Here is an 18,397-nt window from a genome sequence, read left to right as displayed (position 1 = left end):
AAATTGTGACTTGGGTGGAGAGTTGACTAATTGACACTCATACCACATCATCTTATATCTATATAAGATACAAAAAAAATTAGCTAACTCAATTGATAGATTTCATCAGATTTGGTATAAACATGTACATTTTTATTATTTTTTAACACACACATATAAAAAGTACATTTTTTTATCTATTTTTATGTTACAGGGAAAAGATTCTTCAGATGAATCCCTTGCAGAGGAAGTCCTTGCCAACAGTCATGGATGTTTTATGTACAACATGTTCCAAGCTTTATATAGGTCATCATTACAGTGTGCTAACTGTAGTAAACAGAGCAACACATTTGAAAGTTATCTCTGCTTGTCTCTTCCATTGCCTCACAAAAGGAAAAGACCAGTATTTGTGACAATTGTCTATCTGGATGGAGACCCAAAACAAATTAAAGTTGGTGTAGAAATTGATTATCAAGATACTGTCAGAGAACTGAGAGAAACTGTAGCAGAAAATACACAGATAGCAGTGTCACAAGTGTGTAATACTTTTTATGCCATATTGTATACACATCCATTTCTGTTGTATTTTTTTTACATGAGAAACATTGTTCATCTTAATATATATATTAAGAAATTTTACAAGATATAATCATGATAATGCAGGATTATCTTACAATTTAAATTCTAAATTATAATCTTTTTATGCCCCACCTACGATAGTAGAGGGGCATTATATTTTCTGGTCTCTGCTTCTGTTCGTCCATCTGCCCCACTTCAGGTTAAGTTTTTGGTCAAGGTAGTTTTTAATGAAGTTGACGTCAAATCAACTTGAAACTCACTAAACATGTTCCCTATGATTTGATCTATTTATTTTGAATGCCAATTAGAATGTTTACCCCAATTTCATGGTCCACTGAACAAAGAAAATGATAGTGCTGACGGGGCATCTGTGTACTGGGGGCACATTCTTGTTCTTTCATGAATACATTTAAAAAACAGAAAGGGAAGGAAGTCTTCAATTCTATTTTTATGCCCATGTCATAGAGGAGGGGGACGTAAACTTAATGCTTAAGTGTTAGGCCAAAAAAATATATATGTCTGTTTACGGTTACCCGACTGACCCTATTTTGAGTGTCGACCCTAAGCCATTTTATTTCTATCGTAAAGTAAAAACTAAACTGAACTCGTGTTAAAAGTGAAGATATATAGTGTTGCCTGATACATCCCAATGTTCAATTATATATAATCATGAATATGATAGCTGTTTTAAGGAAATTTGTGACTCGTCACAATGAGTGTGATGAAATAAACATTTTGCCGCCATTTATTTCCATTCAATATCAAAGAGAAATAATCCAATCATTAAAATTACGGGTAAACTCAACCCATAATCAACCACTACAAGACGAATCCTCACACTCAAAATAATGTCACAAAAAATAAAATGAAAAAATAAAATAAAATGAAAATACCGACCTACCTACCCAATGTAACCTTAAACATACATATATATTTTTTTTGGCCTTTAATACCCAGAAATTCAATATTTAATGTTTCAAATTACATGTATCAACACTTGGTTATAGGAACAGAACTACATTTGTAATTAACTTTTTGAGTGGCCTCTATTTTGCATATCAGAATAATATTTTTAATGATATCAAGATCTCTTCAGGTTATAAGATACTTGAACATGATTAATATTAAAATCAACAACCTTACTGAACAAAAAAATGTATTTTGACAGAATTTACTCATTCGGATAAAAAAAAAAGTGGAACCTGCAGACGCTTTGTAAAAACTTTAAAAAACCATAACATTTTCTATATTGACCTGCAGAAGTTCATTAAACTGATAACAGTGTATGTATGTGTCTATGTTACATTTCAGCTTGTCCTATGTCAGATTCAAGAAGATGGATTTAAATGTACATTTAGTGATGATCAGCCAATCAGTGATATTTCTGAGTCAGAGCTTGTCTGTGCTATAGAGACATTACCTTTACCAGTATCAAAGAGTACAGAGTCACCATACCTCCAGCTGATTGTTGTGCATACTATCAGAGAATCAGCTCCAATTAAATAGTAATAACATATTATATCTTAAAAGTAACAACAGTTTAAACACTTGTTGTCTTTATCATCTTCAGGGCCTCGGTGGCAGCAGTGGTCAAGTGGTCTAAGTAGTTCTACTTACTGGAATAACTAGCCAGTCAACACTGAGGTTTTGAATTTAAACTCCGCTTGTGCAGGACCAGGTGCACTAGACTCCAATGTTAATTGACCAGGATTGTCAGTTTTCCTATCGAAGGTCTGTGGTTTTGTCCAGGCACTTTAGCTTCTTCCACCAATAAAAACTGGCTGCCACAAAATAACCCCAAAGTGGTGTTAAAATATCAACAATCAATCAATCAATCTTTATCATCTGTAGGTGTATTATGTGTTTGGTTTTATAGTCCTATTGACATATACCTTATATTCATATATATATGATAATGAAAACTACAAATTATTTTATGATCATGATGATTATGTGAAATAAGAGGTGCTGTTTGGGATTGTGGGGTATATGTCAGTGTGACAGCATCCTAAAAATAAAAAAGAAACAAACAGCACTAAAAAGACAACTAGAGGCCATTATGCAGAATACAATGGTTAAAGCTCTAAAATGAGGATCCTTTTAGAACTTTATTCACATGATTGGTCAGCTGTAATCCAATATGTATTTGAGAATAGTGCTGTCAAAAAGTTGTTATTAAAACCATGTGTGTGAATTAGACATGTTGAGTAAGGGATATATTTAAAGAGGGGTTGACTGAAAGAAATTTCTAGTTATTAATTATCTCTGTTTAATATAAACCGTATCAGAATATGTATGAACTTCATTTGTATCATTCCCTCCCAAGGAATTTATAAGCTTTTAATTTAATTATAAACCATAAAATAAATATACCTTTATGCATTTTTGTGCTCATAATGGAAATAATATACATTGTATTGTTCTAGAATTAATGGTTTTGAACATAATGTTTTTTGCAGCACTAGATTCAGTCCACCTCAAGTTCTGAAAGTTGACAGAGATATTGACTACAAATCCTTACAAAGAGAAATCTTGAAGCATATGGCAGATTGTGTAAAGGAAGGCTTATTATCTCAGGTACATATATACAAATTGTTTAGTTTAGTTTAGTTCAGTTTAAACACATTTATTTATAGTGGATTGGGAAACAAGTTATTGCAACTTATATTAATCTCTTTCCACTTTGCGGGTGCAAGTGCTGCCTTATAGCGGCATTAGCCTGCTCTTTTTTGAAATCTACAAGGGTGTCTTTTATGTGCAAGAGATATGGCTCTCTCTTAATATGGGTCAGCCATTTATTGTCCCCTTCTGACGTACTATTATCGTTTCTCAAGACCATACTCGCAAATGGTGTCGAAAAATACATATTGTATTTACCAAACTTTACCACTGGACTGGGGAATAGCATTAAGATTCTGAGAAAAATTGAATTGCTCTTGTCAATTTAATATCATTACTCTAAGAAAAAGATTTGCTTTAAAAATGTTCATGAACAATATTGTTTTTTTAGATTGATTCAAAATGAAATAAATTATCATTTATAAAAAAATATTGAAATCCTAATATTCTATAGTAAAAATTTGTTTATATTTTCCTTGCTTATTTAAGCTTGATTGATGTCAGCTTTGACATTAAAATTCTATTTATAGTTATAATATGGTTTACATAATCTGATTAAAATGGAATATTATTGCCTGCAGTTATAAACAAATCATAATGTCATACTATACTTCAAGGTTTATAAATACAAAATCAATACATTTTTGTACAACTATAATACACAAGTGCTTTTGAATGAGAATAAAGCATGTCACTATATAGATGTAAATTGCTTCACTTTATTTTTCCATTTGAGGAAGTGCATAAAAACATAGCTTCTTAAATTTAATTACTACGAAATGAGATATGTTGTATCTCTCATAACAAAGTTGTAGAATCTGTTGTTCTTACAAGTTTAATATTTTGATAACCAATTTTTAGCCACCATGGCCTGAAGTGAACATTACCTCCTGTCATCGACTCTGTCATTACTTGTTGGCTATCATTCATTGTAATCTCATTATTTCTTTCATCTCAAATAATAGAAAAAAAACACTGTAAAGGACAAGGCCAATCTAAACCAAAGTAGGTCACTGCCATCAGTGTCTAGTATCAACACCTTTATGGCATTGAAAATATTTTTTTCTTCAATTTGGGCTTCAGAAGTTGCATGTAACACTATGTCATGGCACAGTTTTGATTGGTATAACACACAGACACACCATTTAAAATTAAATATTGGAATTCCCTGTTAAGACTCTGTGTTTATAAGAACCTTCCATCTGTCAAACATGTCAAAGCAGGACAATTTTTTTTTTTGAGCCTTCCTACATTCCGTCGTCGTTGGCTGCGGTGGCGGCGTCTACCAATATTCACTCTGTGGTTGAAGTTTTTATACGACCGCAAAAATTTTAATTTTTCGTCGTATATTGCTATCACCTTGGCGTCGTCGTCCTGCGTCGTCTTGCGTCGTCGTCGTGGTCGTCGTCCGAATACTTTTAGTTTTCGCACTCTAACTTTAGTAAAAGTGAATAGAAATCTATGAAATTTTAACACAAGGTTTATAACCACAAAAGGAAGGTTGGGATTGATTTTGGGAGTTTTGGTCCCAAAATTTTAGGAATTAGGGGCCAAAAAGGGCCCAAATAAGCATTTTCTTGGTTTTCGCACTATAACTTTAGTTTAAGTAAATAGAAATCTATGAAATTTTGACACAAGGTTTATGACCACAAAAGGAAGGTTGGGATTGATTTTGGGAGTTTTAGTTCAAACAGTTTAGGAATTAGGGGCCAAAAAAGGGCCCAAATATGCATTATTCTTGGTTTTCGCACAATAACTTTAGCATAAGTAAATAGAAATCAATGAAATTTAAACACAAGGTTTATGACCACAAAAGGAAGGTTGGGATTGATTTTGGGAGTTGAGGTCTGAACAGTTTAGGAATTAGGGGCCAAAAAGGGGCCCAAGTAAGCATTATTCTTGGTTTTCGCACCATAACTTTAGTATAAGTAAATAGAAATCTTTGAAATTTAAACACAAGGTTTATGACCATAAAAAGAAGGTTGGGTTTGATTTTGGGAGTTTTGGTCCCAACAGGTTTTTAGGAATAAGGGGCCCAAAGGGTCCAAAATTGAACTTTGTTTGATTTCATCAAAAATTGAATAGTTGGGGTTCTTTGATATGCCGGATCTAACTGTGTATGTAGATTCTTAATTTTTGGTCCCGTTTTACCATTGGTCTACATTAAGGTCCAAAGGGTCCAAAATTAAACTTAGTTTGATTTTAACAAAAATTGAATCCTTGGGGTTCTTTGATATGCTGAATCTAAAAATGTACTTAGATTTTTGATTATTGGCCCAGTTTTCAAGTTGGTCCAAATCGGGGTCAAACTTTGTTTGATTTCATCAAAAATTGAATAATTGGAGTTCTTTGATATGCCAAATCTAACTGTGTATGTAGATTCTTAATTTTTAGTCCCGTTTTCAAATTGGTCTACATTAAATACCAAAGGGTCCAAAATTAAACTAAGTTTGATTTTAATAAAAATTGAATTCTTTGGCTTTTTTGATATGCTGAATTTAATCATGTACTTTTTTTGATTTTGGGCCCAGTTTTCAAGTTGGTTCAAATCAGGATCCAAAATTATTATATTAAGTATTGTGCAATAGCAAGAAATTTTCAATTGCACAGTATTCAGCAATAGCAAGAAATCTTCAATTGCACAGTATTGTGCAATAGCAAAAAATGTTCAATTGCACAGTATTGTGCAATAGCAAGAAATCTTCAATTGCACAGTATTGTGCAATAGCAAATATTTTCAATTGCACACTATTGTGCAATAGCAAGAAATATCTAATTGCACAATATTGTGCAATAGCAAGAAATTTTCAATTGATTGGAGTTATCTTTCTTTGTCCAGAATAGTAGTTGAATCAACTTAAATCATTGTTTTATACAATGCACAATGTATATTCACTTTTACTACCAACTGATAAATTAAAACAATCTTTACCATTCAGTGATAACAAGCACTTTTTGTTACATTTTAATATTTTATGATGTATTTAAATGAGTAGTTATTGTTGCAAACTCCATTAGAAATTTGAATTGAGATCAGTTTTGAAAAAAGGGAAAGGGGGATGTGAAAAAAAAAATGGTGGTGGGGGGGGGGGTTAATTTTTCTCATTTCAGATTTCATAAATAAAAAGAAAATTTCTTCAAACATTTTTTTGAGAGGATTAATATTCAACAGCATAGTGATTGCTCAAAGACAAAAAAAATATTTTAAGTTCATTAGACCACATTCATTCTGTGTCCAAAACCTATGCTGTGTCAACTATTTAATCACAATCCAAATTTAGAGCTGAATCCAGCTTGAATGTTGTGTCCATACTTGCCCCAACCGTTCAGGGTTCAACCTATGCGGTCATATAAAGCTGCGCCCTGTGGAGCATCTGGTTGAAATTTTAATAACTTTCTTTAAACTACTATAAATTCAGAAATTATTGCATACATTTATTATTGCGATTTTGTCAGTTTAAACTTAAATGCGATTTTAATTTTTATGATTTTGAGAAAAATCCTGTTCAATTCCAAAATGCGAGTTTAAATTATTGCGTTTACAACTCTGTTGCATTTTTCACAGTATTAAAAACCTCGCAATAATTTCTGAATTTACAGTATACTGGATTTCTACCAAACATGGACAGAAGCTTGTTTATGATCATAAGATAGTATCCAGAAGTAAATTTTGTAAAACTATAATTCCATTTTTTCTGTATTTTACTTATAAATGGACTTAGTTTTTCTGCTAAGAAATATTACATTCACTCTGTGGTTGAAGTTTTTAAAATTTTAATAACTTTCTTAAACTATCCTGGGTTAGTACCAAACTTAGACAGAAGCTTGTTTATGATCATAAGATAGTATCAAGAAGTAAATTTTGTACAAATAAAATTCTGCTTTTTCCGTATTTTACTTTTAAATGGACTTAGATTTTCTGCCAGGAAACAACACATTCACTGTGTGACTAAAGTTTTTAAAATTTTAATAACTTTCTTATACTATTTTGGATTTGTACCAAATTTGGACAGAAGCTTGTTTATGATAAAAAACTAGTATCTAGAAGAAAATTTTGTTAAAACTTTGTACCTGTGTATCTGTATTTTACTTATAAATGGACTTAGTTTTTCTTCCAGTTAACATTACATACAGTCTGCAGTTAAAGTTTTTAAAACATTTATCAGATACCAAAACTATCCTGGAGTTTTACCAAACTTGGACAGATGCTTCTTACAATCAAAAGATAGATTCAAGAGTAATATTTTTATTTTTTTTCCCTCATTTTTGTTGAGCATGCGATTAACAGTAAAAGTAGGCGAGACACTGGGTTCTGTGGAACCCTTACAAATTTTTTGTGAAATGTCTCCAAAGTTTACCTCATTCATTTCTTTACAATAGTAAAAACAGAAAATGCCAAAGAAAAATCTCTCAGTTATTGAATTTCAAACAATAAAAACGGAATCTTAAGCAAGCATCATTTTAATTTTGAAAATTATATATCTGAAAAATAAGGAATTAGCAGATACGAAAGTACGAAAAAATTTAATAAAGTAAGTTTGGTTATCTCCCATTCTAATGCAACAATGTTTGTTACAGTATTGTGCAATAGCAAGAAATCTTCAATTGCACAGTATTGTGCAATAGCAAATATTTTCAATTGCACACTATTGTGCAATAGCAAGAAATATCTAATTGCACAATATTGTGCAATAGCAAGAAATTTTCAATTGATTGGAGTTATCTTTCTTTGTCCAGAATAGTAGTTGAATCAACTTAAATCATTGTTTTATACAATGCACAATGTATATTCACTTTTACTACCAACTGATAAATTAAAACACTCTTTACCATTCAGTGATAACAAGCACTTTTTGTTACATTTTAATATTTTATGATGTATTTAAATGAGTAGTTATTGTTGCAAACTCCATTAGAAATTTGAATTGAGATCAGTTTTGAAAAAAGGGAAAGGGGGATGTGAAAAAAAAAATGGTGGTGGGGGGGGGGGGGGTTAATTTTTCTCATTTCAGATTTCATAAATAAAAAGAAAATTTCTTCAAACATTTTTTTGAGAGGATTAATATTCAACAGCATAGTGATTGCTCAAAGACAAAAAAAATATTTTAAGTTCATTAGACCACATTCATTCTGTGTCCAAAACCTATGCTGTGTCAACTATTTAATCACAATCCAAATTTAGAGCTGAATCCAGCTTGAATGTTGTGTCCATACTTGCCCCAACCGTTCAGGGTTCAACCTATGCGGTCATATAAAGCTGCGCCCTGTGGAGCATCTGGTTGAAATTTTAATAACTTTCTTTAAACTACTATAAATTCAGAAATTATTGCATACATTTATTATTGCGATTTTGTCAGTTTAAACTTAAATGCGATTTTAATTTTTATGATTTTGAGAAAAATCCTGTTCAATTCCAAAATGCGAGTTTAAATTATTGCGTTTACAACTCTGTTGCATTTTTCACAGTATTAAAAACCTCGCAATAATTTCTGAATTTACAGTATACTGGATTTCTACCAAACATGGACAGAAGCTTGTTTATGATCATAAGATAGTATCCAGAAGTAAATTTTGTAAAACTATAATTCCATTTTTTCTGTATTTTACTTATAAATGGACTTAGTTTTTCTGCTAAGAAATATTACATTCACTCTGTGGTTGAAGTTTTTAAAATTTTAATAACTTTCTTAAACTATCCTGGGTTAGTACCAAACTTAGACAGAAGCTTGTTTATGATCATAAGATAGTATCAAGAAGTAAATTTTGTACAAATAAAATTCTGCTTTTTCCGTATTTTACTTTTAAATGGACTTAGATTTTCTGCCAGGAAACAACACATTCACTGTGTGACTAAAGTTTTTAAAATTTTAATAACTTTCTTATACTATTTTGGATTTGTACCAAATTTGGACAGAAGCTTGTTTATGATAAAAAACTAGTATCTAGAAGAAAATTTTGTTAAAACTTTGTACCTGTGTATCTGTATTTTACTTATAAATGGACTTAGTTTTTCTTCCAGTTAACATTACATACAGTCTGCAGTTAAAGTTTTTAAAACATTTATCAGATACCAAAACTATCCTGGAGTTTTACCAAACTTGGACAGATGCTTCTTACAATCAAAAGATAGATTCAAGAGTAATATTTTTATTTTTTTTCCCTCATTTTTGTTGAGCATGCGATTAACAGTAAAAGTAGGCGAGACACTGGGTTCTGTGGAACCCTTACAAATTTTTTGTGAAATGTCTCCAAAGTTTACCTCATTCATTTCTTTACAATAGTAAAAACAGAAAATGCCAAAGAAAAATCTCTCAGTTATTGAATTTCAAACAATAAAAACGGAATCTTAAGCAAGCATCATTTTAATTTTGAAAATTATATATCTGAAAAATAAGGAATTAGCAGATACGAAAGTACGAAAAAATTTAATAAAGTAAGTTTGGTTATCTCCCATTCTAATGCAACAATGTTTGTTACAGTATTGTGCAATAGCAAGAAATCTTCAATTGCACAGTATTGTGCAATAGCAAATATTTTCAATTGCACACTATTGTGCAATAGCAAGAAATATCTAATTGCACAATATTGTGCAATAGCAAGAAATTTTCAATTGATTGGAGTTATCTTTCTTTGTCCAGAATAGTAGTTGAATCAACTTAAATCATTGTTTTATACAATGCACAATGTATATTCACTTTTACTACCAACTGATAAATTAAAACACTCTTTACCATTCAGTGATAACAAGCACTTTTTGTTACATTTTAATATTTTATGATGTATTTAAATGAGTAGTTATTGTTGCAAACTCCATTAGAAATTTGAATTGAGATCAGTTTTGAAAAAAGGGAAAGGGGGATGTGAAAAAAAAAATGGTGGTGGGGGGGGGGGGGGTTAATTTTTCTCATTTCAGATTTCATAAATAAAAAGAAAATTTCTTCAAACATTTTTTTGAGAGGATTAATATTCAACAGCATAGTGATTGCTCAAAGACAAAAAAAATATTTTAAGTTCATTAGACCACATTCATTCTGTGTCCAAAACCTATGCTGTGTCAACTATTTAATCACAATCCAAATTTAGAGCTGAATCCAGCTTGAATGTTGTGTCCATACTTGCCCCAACCGTTCAGGGTTCAACCTATGCGGTCATATAAAGCTGCGCCCTGTGGAGCATCTGGTTGAAATTTTAATAACTTTCTTTAAACTACTATAAATTCAGAAATTATTGCATACATTTATTATTGCGATTTTGTCAGTTTAAACTTAAATGCGATTTTAATTTTTATGATTTTGAGAAAAATCCTGTTCAATTCCAAAATGCGAGTTTAAATTATTGCGTTTACAACTCTGTTGCATTTTTCACAGTATTAAAAACCTCGCAATAATTTCTGAATTTACAGTATACTGGATTTCTACCAAACATGGACAGAAGCTTGTTTATGATCATAAGATAGTATCCAGAAGTAAATTTTGTAAAACTATAATTCCATTTTTTCTGTATTTTACTTATAAATGGACTTAGTTTTTCTGCTAAGAAATATTACATTCACTCTGTGGTTGAAGTTTTTAAAATTTTAATAACTTTCTTAAACTATCCTGGGTTAGTACCAAACTTAGACAGAAGCTTGTTTATGATCATAAGATAGTATCAAGAAGTAAATTTTGTACAAATAAAATTCTGCTTTTTCCGTATTTTACTTTTAAATGGACTTAGATTTTCTGCCAGGAAACAACACATTCACTGTGTGACTAAAGTTTTTAAAATTTTAATAACTTTCTTATACTATTTTGGATTTGTACCAAATTTGGACAGAAGCTTGTTTATGATAAAAAACTAGTATCTAGAAGAAAATTTTGTTAAAACTTTGTACCTGTGTATCTGTATTTTACTTATAAATGGACTTAGTTTTTCTTCCAGTTAACATTACATACAGTCTGCAGTTAAAGTTTTTAAAACATTTATCAGATACCAAAACTATCCTGGAGTTTTACCAAACTTGGACAGATGCTTCTTACAATCAAAAGATAGATTCAAGAGTAATATTTTTATTTTTTTTCCCTCATTTTTGTTGAGCATGCGATTAACAGTAAAAGTAGGCGAGACACTGGGTTCTGTGGAACCCTTACAAATTTTTTGTGAAATGTCTCCAAAGTTTACCTCATTCATTTCTTTACAATAGTAAAAACAGAAAATGCCAAAGAAAAATCTCTCAGTTATTGAATTTCAAACAATAAAAACGGAATCTTAAGCAAGCATCATTTTAATTTTGAAAATTATATATCTGAAAAATAAGGAATTAGCAGATACGAAAGTACGAAAAAATTTAATAAAGTAAGTTTGGTTATCTCCCATTCTAATGCAACAATGTTTGTTACGTTCATTTTGATTGGATAACGTCATTTATTTACATGGCATCAATTGACAATTGATGCTATGGGATGTACGCGCAAGTGCAGACGGCATATGACAAATTTAAAATACATGTTTTAACATTGTTTTCTGTCAGTTTCATTAGAATGGAGATAACAATATTGTATTTTAAGCTCCGACGGCATCAATTGGGGATTTGATGGTCGCAAATACCTCTTTACTGTCTCCGCCAACGCATTGCCAGTAAACTTAATTTGCAACCATCAAAATCCCCAATGCCATCAGGGGTTAAAATACAATACTGTTATCTCCTAATTATCAGATCTCATAGATGAATTTTCCTCTATACGCTACTGTTGAAGAATCATTCAATCTTATCATTTAGCCACTATCTATTTACTCACAAAACTTTTTTTACATTTCTTATATTGCATTTATCTATGTCATTTGCTATATCATTTTTTTTATTTTTTTTTAATTATTTAGAACTAATAACTAGTTGGTTTTCTAAATTATATTTTTATATTACAGAAATTGGGTATTTTATTTAAAATTAAAGTGATTGATGGCAGTTCTGGTAAAACTTACTTACAACAGGATGTAGAAATGCCATTGTTAACAAATCTGGTGGACAGGTAAGGACTTGAATAAATATTTGAGGTAAAGGTCATTAATATGGTATATGTTTAGAAGATGTTTCAACATTGATTCAAATATTTTTTTTCAACAATGATGTGACATTTTATGGTATAATGGTATGTCTATCAATCTGTCATCAACCTGATTTACAGTAACTCAAAAATATTTTAACCAATATGCATGGAATGTTGGTGAATTGTTTATATTTATCGACGTGAGCTCCGTTTCGGTTTTTATAAATTTTAGAATTTACATTACTGAGTTTTGGGGTTTTATATTTTTTTCAGTTTGAATAAAAAATTAAATTCCTGTTTGCCTGTTGTCCAGTGGCAAATATTTCTACTATATTCAGGACAAGATTTAATTGGTTCTTAAAAAGATATTTAAATGCAGATTTTATTACAAAACAGGAAAAAATGTCAGTGACAAATATTTCAATAATAACCAAAAGATCACATTAAAGTTAAGTCCTTCACTGATTCAGTTTGTCAATTGTGCTGGACTGTATGATGTATCCCTTCACTTTTAAAGTTCATTAAGCATTTTCGTGATTGACATTAGGCTGGATAAATGAGAAATAATGTTTGTTCAGTAGGTACTTTATCACAAGTTTTTGATATAGTGAAAGAACTCGAAACAAGTCATTTGTATCTTGATTTCATTCAATACATGTATACACATTTATGGTTATGTTTTACTTAACAGGGCAATGTCTATGTGTAGAGATGAGTATGGACCTCAACATCTTAAACTTGTGGCTGAATGGGAACCTGCAGTCCAATCAAGGTATCATATTATTACACAAGAATGTATATCATCATACATAGCAATATTATAATTATGTAGCAGTTCAAAGTCATTGACCAATTTAATGTAAAACTGTTCTGTCCTGTACAATGTCTGCTTAGCATGAAACATTAAAAAAAAAACACATTCTGTAAAAGTAAAATATACAATAAACAATTTGCACTACATGCATTCAAGAAATTGCCTACCTGTTATTTTCAAACTCCCATACAAAAATGCAGGTCTGTTAACAAGATTGTGGTACAGTTGTATATAGAATATAAGCCTAACTCTGTAACTCAATCACAAAAAGTAGCATATTCAAACATGTAAAGATAGATGTAGATTCATGTAGCTCTTCAATTCACAGACAACTTGCATCATACATGTAGCTAGCTCTTCTGTAAAAATTCACAGACTACTCATGACATAAATCAATAGCTAGGTCTTCATCATGAGGATTAAGGATGTGCCAAACTTTTATACTATATATTGTATCATAAACATATCCATGTTAGTATACAGGTAGGTTGATTTACACATGTTAGTAAGAGTTAATATTTTCTCTATTCTTTCTTTCCTTTAGAGTTATATCAGATGAAAATAACAGAGTAGATGAGCATAATTCTTATAAAAGATTACGTCAAAGTTCTCAGCAGCCATTTAAAGTATCGTTAGATAACTGTTTACAGTTATTTACCAAAGAAGAAACAGTAAGTGTATTAGTTGTATAATGTGCATATAATTGGAAAGTCTTTTTAGAAGTGCTTAGCTGACTTATATACTGTTGTTCATTAAGAATAAAACATTGATAAAAAAAAATCACAAGAATATATTGGGAAATTATTGATTTTGAAGACTTCTAAAATATTTCAAACAATTTAAAACAATTTAAATGAAAATTTCTAATGAATTATTTAAAAAAAAAATGGTAATAAAAAGTTTTTATCATTGCTCTATAAATTTTACAAATGATTTCTTATATTTATAATACATTTATCAAAGCAAAGGTGTTACAAGAGGATGATGTGAATTTTTGAGCTCTGCTTATAAATACAGAAACAATTGAACACAATCAAATAAAACAGCAAAAAATGCTGATTGTACGTGGGGAAAAAACCTACAAAAGGTATGTGTTGAAATAGATAACAATTTGATTATGTATGAATATATTATAGCTAAGTGGAGATGATGCCTGGAATTGTCCTCACTGTCACAAATATCAACAAGCTGCAACCAAAACATTAGGACTGTGGTCCGTTCCTAATGTTCTAGTCATACATCTTAAAAGGTTCAGACAGGTAGGTTGATTTACACTTTACCTATTATTTCTCTGGTGTTAAGATTTAAGATACATATAACATCTTAATTTTTGAATCGTTAGAGCTGAAAAATTATAAAACCACTTAAATGAGTAAAACCTCTGATTTTGATAAAAAAAAAAAAAAAAAATTGCAGTAACCATTTTTTGGCTTTTCTATGAATTGAATTTTAATGTTATTCCCAACTTATGGTTTTGCTGTCTTTATAAAAAATAATTTGAAATTGCTTTTTCTCAAAATTGTGCAGGTATACAAGCAAATATTGGCAAATTTGTTATCAGAATAATGTGTCAGTATCTAGTAACAAGTTTTTCTAAGCCCCCTGAGTGTTACATTGTCAACTAACATGCTAAAACTTAATATCAACCTGCCGTTCATTCAAATATGAATGTAATATTTGCAGATGGATTTTTATTTTCAAATTAATTTAGTATTCTTGCATTGTGGGTGGAAAATCATTGAATTGGATTCATTATTCCTGACGAATAAACAAAAATAATATGTGTTTTATTTGTTATTTGATTTACGTGTAAAAAATTCTTGTAAATTTTATATTAGTATAAAAGTCCTTAAAGAAAAGGTGAAAGCATACTTGGTGTATTGTATTGCAGTATTTAACAAAAAATGTAAATCTAGACATTAAATGTGTTATTTAAAAAGTGCATCTTTTGAATTTCTAAAATTTACAGCTATCATGCCTCAGGTAAAGATTATAGAAATCACCCTAATCAGCCATCTTCCAACTCCTCCTGAATCATCAAATTTTAAGGGAAATACACCAGGTGTAGATCTGACAGCATGAAGCGAAATAAGTCTGCTTCAAGGGGAGATAATTTGACTTGCAAATTTATTTATATGTTTCATCTCATGGTATTTACTGTTGAAGAGCAAGTTGTCCCTAGTTGTTTATTGTAAAGTGAGTGTAAAATCTTGAGTATGTTTTGCAGGTTGGTGCTAGAAGGAATAAACTAAATACATTAGTGGATTTCCCTGTTAGAGGTATGGACATGTCAGACCATATATTGCACAGGAATCAAGCTGGAATTGACCATGGCATTTATGATCTATATGGGGTCTGCAATCACTATGGTAACATGTTAGGAGGTCATTATACAGGTAAAAGCTTTAAACTTACAACACAAAAAATACTTTTTTTTTTCGATTATGAAAAATTACAATGCCTAATCATATACATTAGAGTGAGTTCTATGAATGAGTCATGATCTCTTCAGTGGCTACCAATATCTCATATTTCTAGTTTCATGAGAATTTGGTTTGTATGATCTTTCTTTGTTTAGAAAGGGATGATATGAAACTTTTCCTTTAGGCCTTGGTCATTATCTGCAATTGAAGGCTATATTGTTTCATCTACATATTTATTTTGGTTGGTTTACTTCCTATAAAAGAGCATTTCTCTTTCAAATCTCACCACATCTCCCTCTCAGTTTCAAAAAGGGAAGTCACTTCTCCCTATGATTCTGAAGTAGTGTTAGTCCTGTACTATGTGAAAGATAAAAGTACCTGTTAGCCAATAACTCAATATCTTTATGGAATAGCTTTTTCAAGTAATATTCTGAATTCAGAATTGACAAAAACTGAATGCAGATTATTATTTTCCTGTTTGGCCTAGGGGACTAGCAATAATTTGCTGTTATAAAAAGTCATTGACCAGCTGGATTGTTCAGTTTTTTTTTCAAATCAAGTATTTGCTTATAATGAACAAGCTCTATTTAATTTAGGTAATATTCATTTTGATATTCTCTATGTAACAATAAGGAGATGTGGTATAATGTAATTTCTGTTCATGGTACGACCTTTAACAATGAGCAAAATCAATACTGTATAGCAAGCTATAAAAGTCCCCAGGATGTGAAACTTTAGAAAACAAAAAATGATTGCATAATCTATGCTACGGAAAGAAATGAAAAACTAATATGGAAAACAATGATACTACAGCATTACAAAATTGAGAAGGATAATTACCATCAAAACATTGTCTAAAAAGCTATTTGATGTAAGATCCCTATATATAGTCTTTAAAATTGGGAATGGAAATGGGGAATGTGTCAAAGAGATAACAACCCTACCAATTTTCAGAAAACTGCCAATGGCCATCGATAAGTCTTCAGCACAGCAAGAAAATCCTGCACCCGGTGGTAATATGTATCTTTCTTTTTTGTCTCAGGCTAGGAGCATGTTACAAAAATGTAGATATAAAAAAAATGTTAACTTCAAAGTAAACTCATTGTTATACTGCATAAATATTTAAGAATGTATTAATCTTAACTGTGTTTTTAGATCAATGTATATGCAACAGTTGTAAAATGTAAATAATATGCAAAACATATTTCAGCTTTCTGTAAAAATCCACTGGATGGAAAGTGGTACGAGTTTGATGATTCCAAAGTCAAATCTATTAGTGAAACAGAGGTGAAGAAATCATCAGCCTATTTATTGTTTTATCAGAAAAGAGGATCAAATTCACAAATAACAGAAGGATTACAAAATAGAACACACTGGATTTTCAAATTATGTCCTTCTCTTTCAAATGTCAATTCTAGTGACTTCAAAAGTGCTAAAGATGGTAGTCCACAAGATGAACATTTACTCAGTGTTCAGAATTATGAAAATGAGGAAAAGGAAGGTTTATTTTCAAGGCAGAACAGTGGACGAAGTGATTTGTCATCTAAAAGTGAAGAGAAAACTAATTCTTCAAGTAGTTATGTGGGGAAACCTTTACCTCAAGTTACTTCGGGACATGTGTCTTCAAAATTAGTTCATAACCCACCAACATCACAAACTCTGCCACCAGACATGTTACAAAATGCTTTAAGTCAAACTTCTAAGTCAAAAGAAACACATTCCAACTATAGTCAGATGTCAACAAATGGGGAAACTAAGCATTGTATTCCTGATAGTTCATTGGATGTGAATCTGAGGGTAAAACTACCTCCCAGTTCTGGGAATAAGCAACCTAACCTAAAGGTAGACTTGGCTGACAAGCCACCGTCCGGTAGGTCAAATTTGTATGGTCGTCAGAATGCCTACCCACCATCAAAATCAGACAAAGTACCTCCAATTCCACCTAGAACTGAACTCCCTGTTAAGAGTTATACACAAAATTACTCAAATGGTGCAGCACAAAGTGTTAGTGCAAAATTTCAAACATCTGACATTAAACAAAGGCCACAAAGAGATTCTAGTCAAAAATCACAGAGAGTTGGTCGGAATGATTCTGAGATACAAAAAAGTAAGTTTTCTCAACCAGATAAAGCACCCTATGATGAACTTGACAACAGAGTTTATTTAAAGGATCCTTCACCTCAACAACAAAGGAAGCAACATAATAGGTCAAGATATGATGACATGGATTCTAGAGTTATTGTTAAAGATCCTTCACCACAACAAAGTAAGTCAAGATATGATGACATGGATTCTAGAGTTATTGTAAAAGATCCTTCTCCACAAACAAAAAGACAGATTTCTACCCACTGGTCCACTCCTCAGCCTCCTAGAAAAAGTACACAGGGTCAGCTGTCTTCAAAGTCTCCATTTAAAAGACAAAATTCAATTCCTGTAAAAAGGAGTTCAAGTACTAATAATAGATACTCGAGACTTCCTTCATCTAGATCTGAGGAAGATTTGCACACACAAACTATGACACAACAGAAGGTATATGATGAGGAGATAAGTAAGTTTATCATCAGGTTATTTTAATTTAGCTACCATTCTGTAACCATGGTAACTGAAAACATTTGCTATGATTTAATCTATGAAAGATGGAAGAGTTCAAAAAAACAAAGTTTAACCCATCTTTTGCAGAAAGTTGTCTGTCTGTGTTCAAAATCAATTAAGTGGCTTGGTGAGGAAACAAGGTTTGATCTAGTTCTGATGATAGAAGAATTCATGAATGGTCCTTTTTACGGCCATTCATATTGTACCAAAAGAGTCTACACTGTTTGTACATATAAGGAATTCTAAGACAAAAAACAACTCTCTGAGAAAAGTGTTTTGAAATCTGTAATTACATTATGCCACTTTTAAAAATAAATAATAGAATTGCTCCTTTGCTTCTTTTACATGCATCTTCAATGGTCTTA

The 18,397-nt window shown here is 31.0% G+C and overlaps 1 protein-coding gene across 2 annotated transcripts in view; it reads left to right on the top strand.

The window, feature by feature from the left end:
* LOC143045560 (uncharacterized) overlaps positions 1-18,397 on the top strand; it is a 28,385-nt gene that overhangs the window by 2,318 nt on the left and 7,670 nt on the right. The window contains exons 2-10 of one of the 2 annotated variants that reach the window (XM_076218150.1): positions 194-514; positions 1,870-2,063; positions 3,018-3,135; positions 12,082-12,185; positions 12,895-12,975; positions 13,562-13,688; positions 14,154-14,276; positions 15,245-15,413; positions 16,651-17,706. In XM_076218150.1, the coding sequence (XP_076074265.1) occupies positions 194-514; positions 1,870-2,063; positions 3,018-3,135; positions 12,082-12,185; positions 12,895-12,975; positions 13,562-13,688; positions 14,154-14,276; positions 15,245-15,413; positions 16,651-17,706 (2,293 nt within the window). Of the gene's footprint in view, positions 1-193; positions 515-1,869; positions 2,064-3,017; positions 3,136-12,081; positions 12,186-12,894; positions 12,976-13,561; positions 13,689-14,153; positions 14,277-15,244; positions 15,414-16,650; positions 17,989-18,397 lie in introns of both variants that reach the window. The other variant, XM_076218149.1, reaches the window with a different exon arrangement.

The sequence above is a fragment of the Mytilus galloprovincialis genome, chromosome 9 (assembly GCF_965363235.1).
Source record: "Mytilus galloprovincialis chromosome 9, xbMytGall1.hap1.1, whole genome shotgun sequence".
Lineage (NCBI taxonomy): Eukaryota > Metazoa > Mollusca > Bivalvia > Mytilida > Mytilidae > Mytilus > Mytilus galloprovincialis.
Note: the sequence above shows the minus strand (reverse complement) of the source record. Positions and strands in the feature narration are given on the sequence as shown.